General features: G+C 40.3%; 1 protein-coding gene across 3 annotated transcripts in view; it reads left to right on the top strand.

Moving 5' to 3' along the window:
- Positions 1-18,390, top strand: part of FUT9 (fucosyltransferase 9) — a 285,138-nt gene extending 266,748 nt beyond the window's left edge. Inside the window, exons 3-5 of one of the 3 annotated variants that reach the window (XM_040350121.1) lie at positions 10,775-11,182; positions 11,504-11,851; positions 14,787-18,390. In XM_040350121.1, coding sequence (XP_040206055.1) covers positions 11,812-11,851; positions 14,787-15,874 — 1,128 coding nt within the window. In that variant the 5' untranslated portion in view covers positions 10,775-11,182; positions 11,504-11,811 and the 3' untranslated portion in view covers positions 15,875-18,390. The remainder of the gene's footprint in view (positions 1-10,774; positions 11,183-11,503; positions 11,852-14,786) is intronic. The other 2 variants (XM_040350122.1, XM_040350123.1) reach the window with 2 other exon arrangements.
- Positions 18,391-18,911: the final 521 nt, after the last annotated feature.

An 18,911-nucleotide genomic window follows, 5' to 3' on the forward strand; every position in this document is an offset into this window, starting at 1 on the left:
CTGAAATAATCATACCGCCAGGGAGGTTAAATAGAGTCCTGACATAGGCTCTGTTCCCTGGGTTTTGATGCGTGGATTTGCGCATCCCCGTTGTATAGAGTGAAGCTTTTTGATTACAAATATTGCTTTTAACAAAAGGCATAACAAGATTTTGGTAAAACATTGGATTGTTTTTTTTTCATTCATTATTTTAGTTAGGAGTTTGTGAGCACTGCACTTGTTATATACTGTACATATACTTATATTAGCCTTTAATTCTAATTTAAAGTATTTGTAAACCTGAATCATGAAATTTGACCTAGGCACATATATATGCAGCGTTTTCTTATCTCTCTCCATCACTTTAAATTGGAGTTCCACCCAAAAATGGAACTTCCACTTTTTGAAATCCTCTCCCCCTCCGGTGTCACGTTTGGCACCTTTCAGGGGGAGGAGGGAGCAGATACCTGTGTAATACAGGTATTTGCTCCCACTTCTGGGCATATATCACCTCAGTGATTGAGGTGACCTATGCCACTTCCGGCACATACTCTGTCCTCCCTCGCTGTCTTCTGGGAGACACACAGGTCCCAGAAGACAGCAGGGACCAGTGAGGACGCACAGCGCAACTCACACATGCGTGGTAGGGAACCAGGAAGTGAAGTCGCAAGGCTTCACTTCCTGATTCCCTTTATTGAGAATGGTAACGGCAGCAGCCGAGAGCCGAGCGACAGATCGGCTTCGGCTGCCGACATCGCATTCGCCCTGGAAAGGTAAGTGTCCATTTATTAAAAGTCAGCAGCTGCAGTATTTATAGCTGCTGGCTTTTAATATATTTTTTTTAGGTGGACCTCCACTTTAAGTCATGTGTCTTTCTGCTGCTCCCTACTTCTGTTATCAGCATAATAACTACTGAAAAGGTCTCTGAGAACCGAGATAAAACAAGCCTGATATTTGTGTTGGGAATGGTGCTATAAATAGATTAGCAGAGAGCTGGTCTATTCACAGCACAGCTCTGCACATTCCTTCTTTCCTCTGCCTATGTGTGGGGGGGGGTGCCTTTCCTACAATCAGCTGTCACACAGTGTATGCCGAAACTTCACTCCCAGTGCTGAACAGGAGGAGAAAGTTTGTAACATGATGTGCACTTTTAAAGAATATAGCAAGCTGAAGATAGTAGATAAGATATACATTTAAAACATATGTAGTGAGATTTTTTTCATCCCTGTGTATCATCTGAAGCTGTTCACTTCACTGGGTATAGGAAAGGGTTTACATCCACTAAGATAACATAGTATTACAAATTTTGTTTTGTGTTTTTAGAAGAAACACTGCTTTCTTTTGGTGATTTCAGAAATGTGTTTATTCTTATCCATATATTAGCCTTTAGTGCCACTATAAATAATGACACAGTTGTTGTTGAATAAACCATGCCCAAGGCAGTAATATAAAATGTGCTTTTGTTCATAGCAGGTGACGGTGTATAGGCATGAGAGCTAATTTGGTTAAAATAGAAAATTCCCTGTTTGTTATAAAGCAACCAGGCAAGATGTGCATGAGTTAATTTTGTTGTTTGTGATCTTGTTGCCTGATAAAATGGTACCGCTGGGATATGTTCACAAAGTAAAATTTTCCCAAACCAACATTCATTAGCTGTTTTATCTGATTACTGCTCAAAACGTCAACCATTAGTCCGCACTTTCTTTATGTGATGGGAATTGTCCTCTGACTGAATTAAGTGGCTTATTAGGCTTACTGAAGTGAGATGAGAAAGAATAACAGTAGATTTGATGAATAAGAGTTTAATTAGTACATAGGCAGGTTAGTCAGAGGAGTCAGGAGTGGCGAGGTAATTAAAGCTCTAAAACTGGTTAGTTAGCCCCCTTCTACCCTGAGTACCATAGTTCCTCTTAAGCTATGTTTTGTTGAAATGAAGGGCTAAGAAGCCAAATGTAATTAAAATCTGTCTTGAATCTGTCTTGAAGAATACAGTGAGGTTTTTTTTTTTTTTTTCAGAACTGCCTTCACACAGATCAGCTTCTAATTTTGCAGGAAAGGTCCATTTTATTTTTACAAACATTATATTGTATATAAATCATTTCTATATACAAAATGTGGTAACATAAGGTGGATATATTACCAGATATGTTTTTTCAATTTACGTAGCTTAAATGCTGACAAGAATTCGCTAATCTCACAGAAGTGGGTGGGTTCACTGCGCTCCAAGCTTACCCCTTTTTTAAGCCAATTAGAGCCTCCAGGTCTAATTACGTGCTTAAAAGAAAAGCCACATTGAAATCCTGCATGGAGATTAGGGGCCAGGGCGCATGGATTAGGGGGGCGGCTCCCCTGCACCCCTAATGGGGCTGCCACTGATCAGTGTAAAGCCAGCTTTTGTCTTACAAATGTCTGACACAGATTAGCTCCAGGGGTGCTGTGCTGGTGATGGGAGTACAAGAGAGGATGCTAATTGCTAATGCTAATGCAGCAAATTATACCTCCTACTATGTAGGTGTGACTAGTAAGTGGACTTGGCAAGCAAGTGAGTGTTTCCTCATGGTCTATGGCTTTTCCCTTTGTATATACCAAATAAGGCCTGGGGTGAACTGAAGAGACTATAGGAATAAAATAAGCCCAGTTGGGGCCAGCTTGTGTCAGGTTCAGTAATAATCCCAGCACAGAAAAAAATTACTTCCCAGCATACAACAATAATTAACCCCCAGAACTACGCAGTAATTGACCCTCAACACAGCACAGTAACTAACCCCCAGCACAGTAATTGACCCAGGACATGGCTTAATACTTAAACCCCAGCACAGCACAGTAATTCCCAACATTTCACAAAAATTAACTCTCAGCATCTAACAATTAACCCCCAGAAAAGCATAGTAATAAAACCCCAGCAAACACAATAATAAATCCCCAGCACTACACAACAAGGCAGTCAAGACTCAGTGTGCCCTCTTGCATTAGTGGTTAGTGTGCATCTGCACAGTGGTGGTCAGTGTGCTTCTTGTACAATTGTGAGTAAGGCCCTGTATACTGTAAGGCCCTTTATACTGATGGTCACTGGCCCTGCATACTGGTGGTCAGTGCGCCCCTGCTTACTGGTGGTCAGTGTTGTATGTGACCGCGTTCTTGAATTTCTGACAACATTTATGTGACCGTGTGTATGCAAGACAAGTTTGAGCCAACATTCCGTCGGAAAAAAAATCCACGGTTTTGTTGTCGGAAATGTCGGAAATGTCCGATCATGTGTACGCGACATTACAGGTTTTCTTCTAAGATTGCTCTGTATTTGGCTCCATCCATCTTCCCATCAACTCTGATCAGCTTCCCTGTCCCTGCTGAAGAAAAGCATTCCCATAACATGATGCTGCCACCGCCATGTTTCACGGTGTGAATGGTGTGTTCATGGTAATGTGCAGTGTTAGTTTACCGCCACACATAGCGTTTTGCTTTTAGACCAAAAAGTTAAATTTTGGTCTCATCTGTTCAGAGTACCTTCTTCCACATGATTGCTATGTCCCCCCACATGGCTTCTCGCAAACTGCAAACTGGACTTCTTATAGCTTTCTTTCAACAATGGCTTTCTTCTTGGCACTCATAAAGACCAGATATGTGGAGTGCACGGCTAGTAGTTGTCCTGTGGACAGATTATCCCACCTGAGCTGTCAGTTTAGGCCATATCTTGGTAGATTTGTAGTTGTGGCATACTCTTTCCATTTCCGGATAATGGATTAAACAGTTCTCCGGGAGATGTTTAAAGTTAGGGATATTTTTTAATAACCTAACCCTGCTTTAAACTTCTCTACAACTTTATCCCTGACCTGTCTGGTGTGTTCTTTGGCCTTAATGATGCTGTTTGTTCATTAAGGTTCTCTAACAAACCTCAGAACAGCCTGAGATTGAATTACACACAGGTCGACTTTATTTACTAATTAGGTGACTTCTGAAGGCAAATGGTTCTAGGTGTATCAGAGCAAAGGGGGCTGAATGCAAATGCACACTACAATTTTCAAATATTTATTTGTAAAAAAAATTGAAAACCATTTATCATTTTCCCTCCACTTCACAATTATTTGCCACTTTGTGTTGATCTATCACATACAATTCCAATAAAATACATTTTTAACAAGGGAACCCCCAGATCCCGCCCCCCCCCCCTATGTGAATTGGTAACAGGGTACATTCTACCCTAACCATTTCAAAAAAAAGTGTAAAAAATGTAAAAAAAAAAAAAAACAAGAGCCAGCTTGGGACAAGTAATTTATTAAAAAATAAAAACCCAAAAACTCCAGAGATGTAATCCATTCTCGACCCAACGATACCGAAAAACAAAAGCCGCTACTGATGCCTCAGAGGAGGTTCCCGTCGAATGACGCTACACTCGCCGTGACAGCTCTTAAATAGCTGATGCCGTTCCACTCTGATGAGAGGGGGGTTTCCTGAGTCAGACTTTTTTTTGCATTGATGCATGTCCAAACACTTTTTATGGCAATAACTTGCATATAAGCCTTTAAAATTAGCACCTTTGATTTTTCATGTTTGTGTCCCATAGACTTTAACAGTGTTCGCGTGTTCGAACAGTGTTTGCCTGTTCGCAAGTTCTGGTGTGACCCGAACCAGGGGGTGTTCGGCTCATTCCTAATATGCAGTAATGTATATCGTTTTTTTGCACATTTATATATTAATTTGTATGATTTGTTTGTTCAGTTCCTCTGCATACTGCCGGTCAGTTCCCCTGTGTCCTAGTTGTTAGTGTGCCCCTGTATAGCAGCAATTAGTGTGTTCCTGTATACTGGCGGTCATTGTACCCCTATATAAAGGCGGCCAGTCCCCCTGTATACTGGTGGCTATTGCGCCCCTGTATATTGGTGGTCAGCGTGTCCCTGTATTCTGATGCTCTGTTCTCCTGCATACTGGTGATTAGTTCTCCCGCATTCTGGTGTTCACTTCTCCTGCATACTGGCAGTGAGTTCCAATGTGTACTTGCAGTAATTTTTCCTGTATACTGGTGGTTAGTTCTCCTGTATAATGGTGGTCAGTTCCCCTGTACTCTGGTAGTCAATTCTGTATACTGGTGATCAGTTCCCCTGTATACTAGTGGTCAGTTCTCCCGCATACTGGTGGTCACTTCTCCTGAATACTGGCAGTGAGTTCCAATGTATATTTGCAGTCATTTCTCCTGTATACTGGTTGTCAGTTCCCCTGTATTCTGGTGGTCAATTCTGTATACTGGTGGTCAGTACCCCTGTATACTAGTGGCCTGTCTTCTTTATGCTGGTGGTCAGTCCTTTGTATGCTGGTGGTCAATCCCCCCATCTACTTGTGGTCAGTTCCCCTGTATACTGGATACTGGTGGTCTATCCCCCTGTCTACTGATGGTCAGTGCCCCTGTCTATTGGTGGTAAGTTATCCTATACATTGGTGGTCAGTTCCCCTGTATACTGGTGGTCAATCCCCCTGTATACTGGTGGTCTGATCTCTATATACTGGTGGTCAGTCCTCTGTATGCTGGTGGTCCGTCCTCTGTATAATGATGGTCAGTCCCCCTGCGTATTGGTGATCAGTTCTTCTGTATACAGGTGGTCAGTTCTCCTGTATACTGGTGGTCAGTCCTTTGTACTGTATACTGGTGGTCAGTTGTCCTGTATAATAGTGATCAGTCCTTTGTATACTGGTGGTCATTTTCCCTGTATACTGGTGATAAGTCACCCTATTTACTGGTGGTCAGTTCTCCTGTATACTGGTAGTCAGTTCTCCTATATACTGGTGGTCAGTGCCCCTGTATACTAGCGGTCTGTCCTCTGTATGCTGGTGGTGTCACGTCTACCCCAACACAGGGGGTCAGACACTAAAGCAGGCTACTGTGTTCTTCGCCTATAGCAGTCCCCTTTCTCATAATGGAAGCAGGCCTACTGGTACTCGGCTGTCCCCAGATCTTATAAACAATGCTATAGTGCCTAGCCACTACACCAGGACAGGAGCAAAGCAAACAGGTACTTGCGGTTGGCAGACAGGCATAAAATGCAGTCTGAGTTCAGGGAATAGACCAAAATCCAGTCCAAGGTCATACACAGGTAAACAAAAACTAGCAGAGCAGGGCAGACAGATAGGGGGCTTTATAAGGAATTGCACATGCGAGTGCATGTTTGGCTGGCTTATAACAAGTTTGATTTCCATCCAAGGACCGGCCACATTAATCACTTTGCAGGTGGGAAGACAAACAATGAGAGTGCCATAGCCAAAACCATAATTCTGGAGTGAGGACATTAACACCCCCCCCCCCCCCCGGGCCCTCTGACCCCTTGGAGCAGGTTTGTCGGGATTCTGATGATGGAAGTTCCGCACAAGTCTGTTAGCGTAAACAGCAGTAGCTGGGGCCCAAGAATATTCTTCAGGACAAAAGCCCTTCCAGGCCACCAGATACTGGATATAATTCCTCACTTTCCTGGAGTCCACATTCTACTTCATATTCTTCCTGTCCTTTGACCATGATCTGAGGCTGAGATGAAACAATGGTATCCTTCTAAAGAGATTTTAGAAGAGAAATGTGGAAGACATTAGGAATCCTCATAGAGGCATAAAGTTTTAATCTAAAGGACACTGGGTCTACCTGGCTAATAACTTTGTAAGGCCCAATAAACCTAGGACCAGTTTCTGTGAGGGAACTTTGAGAGACAGATTTCTCGTGGACAGCCAAACCCGATCCCTGGGCTTAATCTGAGAAGCCTGAGAGTGGAGACGATCCACAAAGTATTTTTGGGCAGTGGAGCTAGAGGACAAGTGAGCCTGGGCTTTACTCCAAATCTGATAAAACATGTGAACTGTTGTGTTAGCATCTGGAATGTCAGAAGAAATGTCAGAGAACGAACAAGATTTAGGATGGAAACCATAAATGCAATAGAATGGAGACATTCCAGTAGAAGAATGAGGCCAGTTATTGTAGGCAAATTCAGCAATGCTGAAGACTATTCCACTTGCTTATCAGAGACAAAACAGCGAAAATAGGTCTCCAAGGATTGGTTTATCCTCTCTGTTTGCCCATAAGTTTGAGGATGATAGGCATACATAAAAGAGAGGCTGTTTACCAAGAGGTCACAGAAGGCTTTCCAGAACCTGGAAACAAATTGTGTACCCCTGTCGGAGACAATGTTCTATGCACCCCATGGAGTCTAAATATAAGACACACAAGGAAGCCAGGAGTATAACGGAGGGGAGTTTGGCAAATGCAATGAAATGAGCAATTTTACTGAAGTGGTCCAGTACCACCCAGATAGCTGTGAGCCCATTTGAGGGGGGTTTACAATAAAGTCCATGGCTATGTGTGTCCAAGGGTGTTTCACGGCTTATTAGGGCAGCTGGCCACAAAGTGGCTGTGGTTGTCACAATATAAGCAGAGACCCTAAAATCTTCTTCTATTCTTTCCCCCAGAGGATAAATGAGTGGCACCAATTTGCTTGAGCTCTTCCTGGATAGGGTGGGAGAACCCATGATGGGCTGATGGGCAGAGCGCAGGGTGACAAGGGACAGTCCAGTGGTTCTATGACAGTCCAGGTAAAATAAATAATTATTCAAATAAACATTCACATGAAAATCAATCTGAAGTCCTGCTATGTGAAAATATGAATAAGAACAAGTCCAATGATGTGAATCAGTCCTTATAAATAACAGGCAAGATCCGCCACAGACAAGTGGTTGTTCTCAAGTGGACACTGATGATAATAGCAGGTGTATGGTACGTCCAGAGTGATATGTCATCCAATCATTGATAAGAATATATACTCTTACCGGAATGGGTGGACCCGAGTGTCAGCGACAACAAGTCAGCAAAGCATGGATAACCAGATCAGCGAATCGTCCAAACGATCAACGAGGCCCAGGAACTTCGGAAGCACCTCAGAGAGATCTTGTAGGTGACACGTAAGACTGGAAAGCTTATTACCAAATTGGATAGCCAAAAAGACTCACATCCGAAGGGGTATGTAGAGAAAAAATGCCTCCAATAGTGTAGGTCAAAAAAGCAGGTTTTTATTTGAAAAAATAAAAACAACATACATAAAATGTGATCACAGGATAAAAGCAATGTGGGGAGCGATGAACCACCCGGTAAGAGTATATAGGCATACCCCGCTTTAAGTACACTCACTTTACATACACTCGCGAGTAAGGACATACCCGCGAGTGTATGTAAAGTGCCTTACAAGTACTGTACAGACATTTTGCAGCCACAGTAGAAGGAGCTAAAGCTCCCATAGCATAGCCCATCCTGTTCCAGTGTGCCCCTGACACCCCCAATACAGACCCTGAGACCTCAACTACAGCTCCTGACCCCCTACTACACCCTAGAAGTGAAAAAATATATTGTTTCACTTTAAGTACATTTTCGTTTTACATACATGCTCTGGTCCCATTGTGTACTTAAAAGTGGGGTATGCCTGTATATTCTTATGATTGGATGACATATACCTCTGGATGTTCCATACACCTGCTATTATCATCAGTGTCCACTTGAGAACAACCACTTGTCTGTGGCGGATCTTGCCTGTTATTTATAAGGACTGATTTACATCATTGGACTTGTTCTTATTCATATTTTCACATATTGTAGAAAGAAATGTTTGGACAGCCGCACTCTGGAAAAACCTTCTCGGTTGCCTTTTATTGATAAAAGTTATCAAACACCATACATCACAGCAAAGACAGGGGCATACAGCTGACGTTTCGCACTACAATCAGTGCTTACTCATAGCTTTCCTGCGCTCTCCCTGTCTGACTGTCCATCTGCAGGGTGATTGGTCAAACAGGAATTCAGGCACAAAAAAGTAGACCCAGAAGCCAAATAAAACGGGTCGCGGTGGACCGTTGCTTCCATACTCAATTGACCAATTAGAAAAGGTTAGAGAACAATGAAATCGTAAGCACCATAAAAAGTTTATTAATAGGTTAATAAAGCATAAAAGTTTATCCACAGGTGCAATGGGAAAGGGGATATTAAACAGTCAAAAGTACATGAACTCACTGTGGTAATACCAATGATTCAGCCAATGGTGATTGAAGGATGGCTATCTCATTCCGTGGAACTGTAAGGAGGAGGGGACTGATGACAAACAGCTGGGGAGCTGGCTGACACCCTGCCAGATGCTGAATGCGGTGGTTGTGGACAGTTTATTGGGCGGTGTCAGAGGGGATGGTGAGGTACCATGCATCTGTACGTTTGCTGCCATCTGTACTTTTGACTGTTTTTATTATTCTCCTTTCGCATTGCACCTGTGGATAAATGTGTATGTTTTATTAATCTATTAATTAACTGTTTATGGTGCCTACAATTTCATTTGACTGATTGTCACTGCTTGGATCTGTCCTCCCCCAGTCTGTGTTTTCTAGAGTGATTGGTGTAGATAGAGCCTCTGGGTGGAGTTTAAACCTGTTTTAAGTCTGCCAATCTTAGTATTGTGCTTGTGATAGTGCTCCCTGTTTACCTGCCTTGTTCTTGTGCCTTGATCTTTACCCTTGCCCAATACCTGCCCTGTCAGCTAGCTTGGATTTCCTTGTTATCAACCTCAGATTGGACTTCAGACTACTCTCTGAACTCTACCTGCCTTTTGACCATGGATTTGACCCTGACTACTCTCTGAACTCTACCTGCCTTTTGACCATGGATTTGACCCTGACTACTCTCTGAACTCTACCTGCCTTTTGACCATGGATTTGACCCTGACTACTCTCTGAACATTGCCTGCCCTGAACCCAGACTGCTTTTAGACCACAGGTACCGGTTTGATGTGCTTAGGTCTGGTAGCCAGGCGCTAAAGCGTTGTGTATAAGACCTGGGGCAACCGAATATTGGTAGCCCTGCTTGTCTTAGGAAAGGAGGCTGCTGACACCAGCTCAGGAATTATCAATCTACTGGTTTGACAGCCCTAGAGCCTCATGCCGTGTACACACGATCAGTTTGTCTAATGAAAACGGTCTGATGGACCATTTTCATCAGACGAACCGATCGTGTGTGAGCCCCATCGGTTTTTAGGAACTAGGAACTTGTTTTAAAATTATCTGATGGTTAAAAAAACGATAGAAAAAAACGATCGTCTGTGGGAAAATCCATTGGTTAAAAATCAACGCATGCTCAGAATCAAGTCGATGCATGCTCAGAAGCATTGAACTTAATTTTTCTCAGCACGTTGTTGTGTTTTACGTCACCGCGCTCCGACACAATCGTTTTTTTTAACCGATAGTGTATAGGCACGACTGATGAAAGTGAGCTTCATCTGATATCTGATGAAAAAATCCATCAGTCCGTTTTCATCGGATGAACCGATTGTGTGTACAGGGCATCAGAGAGCATGTGTATCTGGAACTGTAGGAACTCTATCGGGACCTGCTCCACGGAGATGCTGTATCACTCCACAATAGCACTTACATTGCTTTGCAGGTTTTCTAGAGTCTAGGGTGGATTAATGCAATTTTGCAAAGTAATGTGAGTGGACCAGACATGTACATTAATTGGGCAGCATTGGAAGTGCTGGAAGAATTTTAGGGGGTGCTTCAGCACACCCAAGCATGTCCATGTTTTAGCATCTTGTGATGCTAATTTACAATGGTACAGTGTAAAAGGTTGGGTAGATAGGCTGAGGAAATAGGATCTCAAGGTCATTGAAAAAAAAAAGATATACAGCTTTTTTAAGTATTTTACTATTGCTGTAAATAAGCATGTTGAGAATGTATTTATGCAGACTTGTAAAGTGACCATGACAACAGTTAGTTCAATTTTGTTCCCTTAAATTTTCAGATTTTAATATAGAGCTGCCTACTCCAGGAGAGGTTTCACCTGGAGAACTCTTACCTTCAGTGTTCTCATCTGCAGTAAACTGATGCAATCTTGTAAATCCAATTCATCCTATGGCTCCTCCAGTTCTGACTCCCATGCTCAGACTCCAGTAACCATCTTGAATACCTCACCCGTATCAGCTACTGTCTCTGTCAAAACGCAGACTCTTTCTGAGATGAAGATCAATCAGATGCAACCCTGGGATGCTGATATCCTGGCAGCAATATAAATAGACACTAACTGCAAAAACTGGGCTCTCTTCAAAGTTCAGCTTTATTAGGCATGGCCTGGACCAGACTGATGCCAAAGACTGCATCTCATGTGGAGGATATTCTGCACGCTGATTCCACTGAGATACTTACACTAAAGGTAAAAATGTGAATTTTGACTACGCCGCAACAATTTCTGATTACTGGGTTTACAACGGAGGGCTGAAGGGTTCTCACAAAACTATTGGGCCTCGCTAACCTATATACCTTAACTATAAATATCATGATATGGTCCTGGTGGAAGCAAGAAAACATCAAGCGTTAGTATTCAAATGGCTAATCTCAACTCCTGTCCCCTGAAGCTACCTTACCTATACATCTAGCACTAAGTTTTAAAACCACAAGTATTACTTTCCTTAATCTGAGTGCATGTTATTTGTTTGTTATCTTTATTTGAGACTTCATCCCCTTTTTTTTCCAGATACCATCTCCGTATGCAGCTGGCTGTGGAGCTCAGTGGCCACCTCTACAAAAAGACTTGTACTCAATTGAGTGAACTATACAATAGGCTTTCAAAGCCTAAAAGGACCTGTTTCTCTAAGACTTTAGCCCACTGCAGACTGCCAATTGCCATTGTTTTAGTTACTGGGTTTAAAAAGCTCTAGCATATTTGTTTTGTTCCGGTTAGTTAAGTGCAGTGACAGCAGGGACATTCTCAGGGATTGTTGTTTTAGTTATTGCAATTTTTTAAATGTAGCAATATCTCTCACTTTATTATATATTAAGAAGATGCGATCCTCCACCTGGAAATATCAAATTGGTGTCAAAAGTAAGAAACATTTTTGGTATTTTTCCGTCTATTTAGCAAAAAAAAAACTCAATCGTCATTAAATACCACCATAAGAAAGCTCTATTTGTGTGAAAATAATGATTATAAATTTCATTTGGGTACAGTGCATAACCAAACAAGTTGCATAACCAAACAATTGCCAGTTAAAGTAGCACAATGCTGAATAGCAAAAATGACCTGGCCATGAGGGGATAAAACCATCCAGAGGTCAAGTGGTTAAAAGCCTTTATTGCTTATCAATTTAGAAATAGCAGAAAATGATGGATCATCACAATGGATGGATCATCACAATGAGTGCACTAAAAAAAAAAAAAACATTATGTGCCCTCTAAATTTTATCCCAGACCCTTTGAGTGTGATATCAATTGTAAGTGGGAACCCCACACAGAAGAAAAAAATGTGGGGACCCCATAAAAAATCCACAGCAGACACTTGTTCAAGCATGCAGCCTGGAAATCCAGGAAATGGGGGGGGGGCAAGCATACAGCCCTCACCTCTCAAAAATACCAGGCCACAGGCCCTAAACATGTAATGGGGGTAAACCCCCCCCCCCCCGCATAGCATCTTGTTACTAAGGACAAGGCCTCTTTTGAACAACCCTGGCCTGGTGGTTGTGGGAGTCTGTGAGCAGGGGCTTATCAAAATCTGAAAGGCTCCTTTAACAATAAGGAGGCACTCAGATACTGACAATCAATGGTAAAAGAAAAAAAGTGCGCTTATCTAATACAATAAGTGAAAGCTGCAAACTCAAAATGTTTATACAAACAATAATAATATAGGTAAAAGATGGAGTTGCGCTAAAAAATTTGTGTCTTTTGCAGATCACCAGTGAAAAAATAACAATAACAAAAGAAAAAGTCCAATGAACAGTCTAAAGAATTTTTTCAGATGTGCATAAAAATGTGAAAAAGGTGATATGGTAAACAGTTCAGTGTAGAGACAGCTTTTGAGAACGTGTTCCAGCACAGGAATGTAGAAACCAAAATAGTCTGCATAAGAGTGATAGAGTAGTTCTTGGCTACTGATAATATCAAAGAGAGGGCGAATCTTTAAAACGATATCACACCATTGTGGCCCCCTTTTTTCTTTGATGGTTGGATCATTGCCCTGAGTGCTTCTCTGAGGATCGCTGGATGTTTCCCTTCAGCAGCTGCACAGTCATCATTCACGATTTCTTTGCTCTTTATTCACATGAATCTGGTAAGGACCAGTGTGTTCTGAGGTGGAGGTTTATGTCACACTGTCCATTTGCCAGTCACTTGGGGTTGTTATTTACCTGTATACCATACAATATCGCACCATTGGAGCTTTTTCTTTTTTTGGTTCACTATTGCTGGATTATCGGGTGACTGTGTCTGGCTGGGGATCCGGTTTCCTGTCTAGCCCAGGTGTATGGCTATCTGCTTGTGTTGATCCTTTGGATCATTAACTCTGGTAAGGGTCTGCAACACCAGGAAACCTGGACTATTTTGGTTTCTACATTCCTGTGCTGAAACACGTTCTCAAAAGCTGTCTCTACACTGAACTGTTTACCATATCACCTTTTTCACATTTTTATGCACATCTGAAAAAATTCTTTAGACTGTTCATTGGACTTTTTCTTTTGTTATTGTTATTTTTTCACTGGTGATCTGCATAAGACACAAATTTTTTAGCTCAACTCCATCTTTTACCTACTCAGATACTGACGCCCCACACCCCAGAGTTACACACAGATATTGACCCTACTCGATCACAAAAAAAACAGAAACAGTATAAAAAAAAACACCTAAAACATCCTGCCATGGAATTTGGGGGGGGGGTGCATGCTCTTCAACAAGGATAATGTATGTTTAGTAAGAACCCCATTGCATTTTTTTTATTGTATAGGTCCCTCAGTATTATTATTATTATTGCCAATTGGCTTTGAAAATATCCGGAACTGATTTTTTAACATTTAGCTCCCATTCTCTTCAACGGCATTCGGATTCAGCAGCCAAACTTCTGTAAGGTTTCCAAAACCTGCCTCGAACCAAACTTGTGAATTTTTTGGCTACTCCCTAGCCTACTAGTCTGTGTAAGCATGTATGTGCGATAGGGACCTTATATTGTAATGAGGGCTTACATCAGGTCTTCACATCATACCATACTTACTCACGTCACACATTTGTAAAGACAGGCAACATTCACACAGTGCACTTAAATGTAAGGGACATCTTTGCCTGCACAGAATGCCCAGGTGTTCCATGCATCCACGTGCAGGCAGTCCCATTCATGTCAACTGGGGTGCAGCAGCTGCAGAGACATAGCCACTGCTCCCAATTTGATATTGCTGTAGGTACAGGTGCTTGTGAGTGTGTTTGCATTCGGGGACACACACTTGCATGTACCTGCACCCACATGCAGCACACAAGCTGAACAAATTGAGAGTAGTAAAAGTTTTTAATGGAAAAAATATTTTTACAGTTTTGTAATTTTTTTATTTATTTCCCTTTTTTTTATTTAATACTTTTGTTATTTATTAACTTGAGCACTGTTTCATATTTTATATTTACCAGGATTTTTTCTCTATGTATTCTCATTTTTCTATGTAGAAAGGCAAATCCAGGAATCCAGTAAAAATAAATTCTGTGGCCAAATCATAACGTGTCCATTTCTATTTTAAAGATAAACTCCACGTAAACAACTAAAACATAGAAAAAATGCATACACAAGAGTTGTTTACATGACAAACAATTTATATTCCTGTCCATTCAGTTCTGAGATGTACACAGCTCAGCCAGTTTTGTGACCTGACTTTTTCTGTTGCAGTTAAGCAGTACATGTAAAAGAAAATTAAAATCTATAATAAATTGAGCTCATATTATGTATTTCTGCTTTTATCTATTTAAACTATTTTGTGTAAATCTTAACATTTAGATTTTTTTTTTTCCAGGGCAAAGTATGACATCAACATCTAAAGGCATCTTCCGACCATTTCTAGTTGTCTGCATTGTGTTGATCTGTTTCATGGTATGTATATTTATATATGTGAAACCAACAAACAATTGGATCTCCAGCCCAATAGAATCAGCTAACTCTGTGCTTAAGATGAAGAGTTTTTTCTCCAGTAAAAGAGAGGATTATAATGAAACCATTGTTCTCATTTGGGTATGGCCTTTTGGACAAACCTTTGAACTCCAGTCTTGTGAAGCTCTTTTTAATATCCATGGGTGCCATTTAACTACTGACCGCACACTGTACAACAAATCCCATGCAATTCTTATACATCACAGAGATATCACCTGGGATTTAACAAACCTACCACTGCAAGTAAGACCACCCTTTCAAAAGTGGATATGGATGAATCTAGAGTCACCAACCCATACACCCCAAAAAAGTGGCATTGAACATTTATTTAATCTCACGCTGACCTACAGACGTGACTCAGACATTCAGGTGCCTTATGGCTTTTTGGTCGTAAGCACTCAGGCCTTTGAATTTGAAGTGCCAAGCAAGGACAAACTGGTCTGTTGGGTTGTAAGCAACTGGAATCCTGATCATGTGAGAGTCAAATATTACAATGAACTCAACAAATACATTGAAATCTTGACTTATGGTCAAGCCTTTGGGGAATACTTGAGTGATAAAAGCTTGATTCCAACCATCTCTACTTGCAAATTCTATTTGTCATTTGAAAATTCTATCCACAAGGACTACATAACAGAAAAACTTTATAATGCACTATTGGCGGGATCAGTGCCCATTGTACTAGGTCCTCCAAGAGAAAACTATGAAAATTATATACCAGCAGACTCTTTCATCCATGTGGAAGATTTTCTCTCTCCAAGAGAGTTGGCAGATTATCTGTTAATGCTGAACAAAGATACTGAGCGCTATCTGGCATACTTCAACTGGAGGAAATACTACACAGTGAACTTGTCCCATTTCTGGGAGTCTCACGCTTGCCTAGCATGTGATCATGTTAAAAGACATCAGGAGTACAAATCTGTCAGTAATCTGGAGAAATGGTTTTGGAACTAAGCCTCTGCTTTCATGTTTGAGCACTTTCTGAAGACATTACAATGGTTACTCACATCAAGATAAAAGTTTAGTGCTTTGTCTCACCGTTTACCGCTGTGTTGAATGCATAATTTAACATAAACTTTGTCAGACATAAAAGAAACTCCTTTCAGCATCAGAGTTATCATTTGCTGACACTTACATGTAGCAGAAGTTCATGTGCATAGTGGGAAAGATTGCTTAGTCTGAACTAATCATTTTTTTTACACATCTTTTTAGAGTCAGTCCTTTGTTCCCACATTATGTAGCAATTTGGTATCACCCACTTTTCTGTGTACTTGTTTGGCTGCCATCAATATCAATCTGCATATTGTAATGATGCCAGGTATCAGATGGGAGTTGGGTATTATAAATATATATATATGTCTATTTGCAGATGTCTAAGAACAAAAATCTTTATGGGGTGAGAAATAGAGAAGTCTTATTTATCAATGTTCTCTGTGATAAGTCATATTCACCTAGCTTGAGTTGAACCTGCAAGTTAACACTTTAAAGCCATTTTCTCACTCTTTGAACAAGCTCACAGTGTATATCCATTTATACAGGTTTCACGTTTACGATCATATTGATCAAGTGTGATGCTATATTTGTTTATTTCAGAGTCACTTTTTCAAATATTTTTTTAAAGAAAGTATGACCTTTTAACTCATGTAAGTAATTAATGGCACCGTTGTGATATGTGCAGTTACTTGTGGGGAGATGTAAATCTATTTTTCAGTCTTTTGGGGTATCCTGTGGGTATCTGCTTGTCAGTGAAAACAATACAGGTTTGTAAAATGACTTATACTTGGCCATTAGAGCTTTACAGACTTTCGGATGTGCACTGGAAGTGTTTCATTACTTAGAGAAGATACTGCCTATATTGAAGCTTTTGACTCATATTATTTACAGTTATTTTTTCAAGCCATGGTGATTTAAGGTCTATAATAGTTACAACAGGAATAGTATGTACCATTTTGATAAGCAACACAGGTTTTGTCACATATTTTTTCATTTTACAATCACAAGATGAAACAGTAGGCACAGGTATTGAATATTATATAACTGGGAATAAAGTATAATGACCATATATTTAATAAATAAGCAGCGATGATGCACAGTGTGCTTCAGCCTATAGCAATCTATCTAAAGACAGATCTGTGAAAGATGTAACTGCACAATTGGCTTCTATTACTGCATCTCATACATTGTGCTTTGCTCTGTTGAATAGGCTTGTAGATATCCCCCAGTTCATTCCAAATGCCATATGTGCATCACCATTACCATTTTAAGAGGTAGCTAAATGCAGCCCATAAATGCACTAAATCCAATATCACTTGAGAAAAAGATTAGCAATCCGTCTGCATAACAGAACCTTTAATTCTTTTGAATTTGGATTTTAGTAATCCACCAATTCAATAGTCCTATTTTACTACTAAAGTATGTAAATTGAGACTACAGCAATACAAGTAATCAGATTTTAAGTTGTGGACAAACCTGCTTATGTGTATAATGCAGATATTAATCCTGAGTTTTTAGATTTCTGAACTGTATTCTTTGCAGATTGGAAAAACCTTTAATAATATATTCGGGTAGATTGAAAATTTGCATTTAATCAAAAAGACGAGATTCAGCAAAATCACAAATCAAGTGATCTACAAGTCATGTAGTAATCCAATCAAATATTATAAGCTTCACACTATCATGTTATTCTTATGATGTTGCATGCTTCTATCTAAGGCACAAAGCCAGACTGCATGGTGGTCAGATTTCATCTTGTTATGAAAAAGACTTATAATTCAATTCCAGCTTTGAAATAGGCACACATTTGAACTAGGCATACACACACTCCGCATTGCAGCCAACCCCTAATATGAAATGTTAAGCTCTAGGGCAAGATATGCATATGAGTATCATTGAATACACTGTTTGTTGTGTAATATAGCCAATGTTGTAGCTAGCCCAGAGAAATCCATCATAGCTAAAATACTTGGTCTTGGATTTTAAACTGTTTACATTTTAAATGGAACACCCTTTCTTTTTTCATGTCCACTTATGATGGGAAGCACATCCAAAGGCACAAATGTTGATATATGATAAAAGACAATGATAGAAATTACAGTGCTAATGTCCTCAGCCTCCTGACTTTTCTAGGGAACAAATAAAGTAAAAAAAAAACCACTGTAAATATAAAAATAAATAAATAAACCAGCATAGCAACTGCACCCTGTACTGCCAGGGTTAAGAGGCTGAACTAGACCCAAATATTTAAGTATTGACTGGTAGCATAGGGAAATCATGTGCATAACGTTATGTAGATTTGCAATACTGCTGGTTCCCATAACTGCCCAAAGGTGTTGGCCAAGAATGGGGTGACATTGATGTTTAGTACTCGCACATGGGCCTAGAACTGTAGTTTGAAGAGATCTTAGTACATACTTTCAATGTGATGCCCAAGTCACTATTTTACAATAAAACATTTTTTTGTTTGGCACACACGCATGATGTGTTGCTATCATTGAAAATGTTACTGTATGTGTAATTCATCATAGGTCCAATGGACCTTATGGGTGCCCATTAGCAAATGCCTGGCAGGAATAGTGAGCTATGCAATCCCTATTCTTACACAAAAATCACAAACAATCTTATTCCAGACGAAACAGACTCTGTAAAGGTTCCTATCAAGAATAGCAGGGATAAAATTAATGTTTAAAGGATTAATTACTTTTGTGGCAAATACACTGGGTAAGTGCTCCTGGTGGGTTATTTTTAGTAATCAAAATGTGTCAATATGACCTAAACATTCTTAGTTTCATGGCCACTATTCTATTCATGATAAAAAAATACTGCACAATCTGTCTGCAATATGGTTGGTGCAAGCTGAAATAGTAAAAAGTAGTAAAAATTTGTATTTTTCAATGTTCATATTGTTATTTATGTATTTTCAAAGCACAAAGTGAACTATGGTGGTATTTTTATTTTGTTGGCACTGTAATTGGAGGCTTTTAAAGGTTGTTTT

This window comes from Rana temporaria, chromosome 4, assembly GCF_905171775.1.
Source record: "Rana temporaria chromosome 4, aRanTem1.1, whole genome shotgun sequence".
NCBI classification, from domain to species: domain Eukaryota; kingdom Metazoa; phylum Chordata; class Amphibia; order Anura; family Ranidae; genus Rana; species Rana temporaria.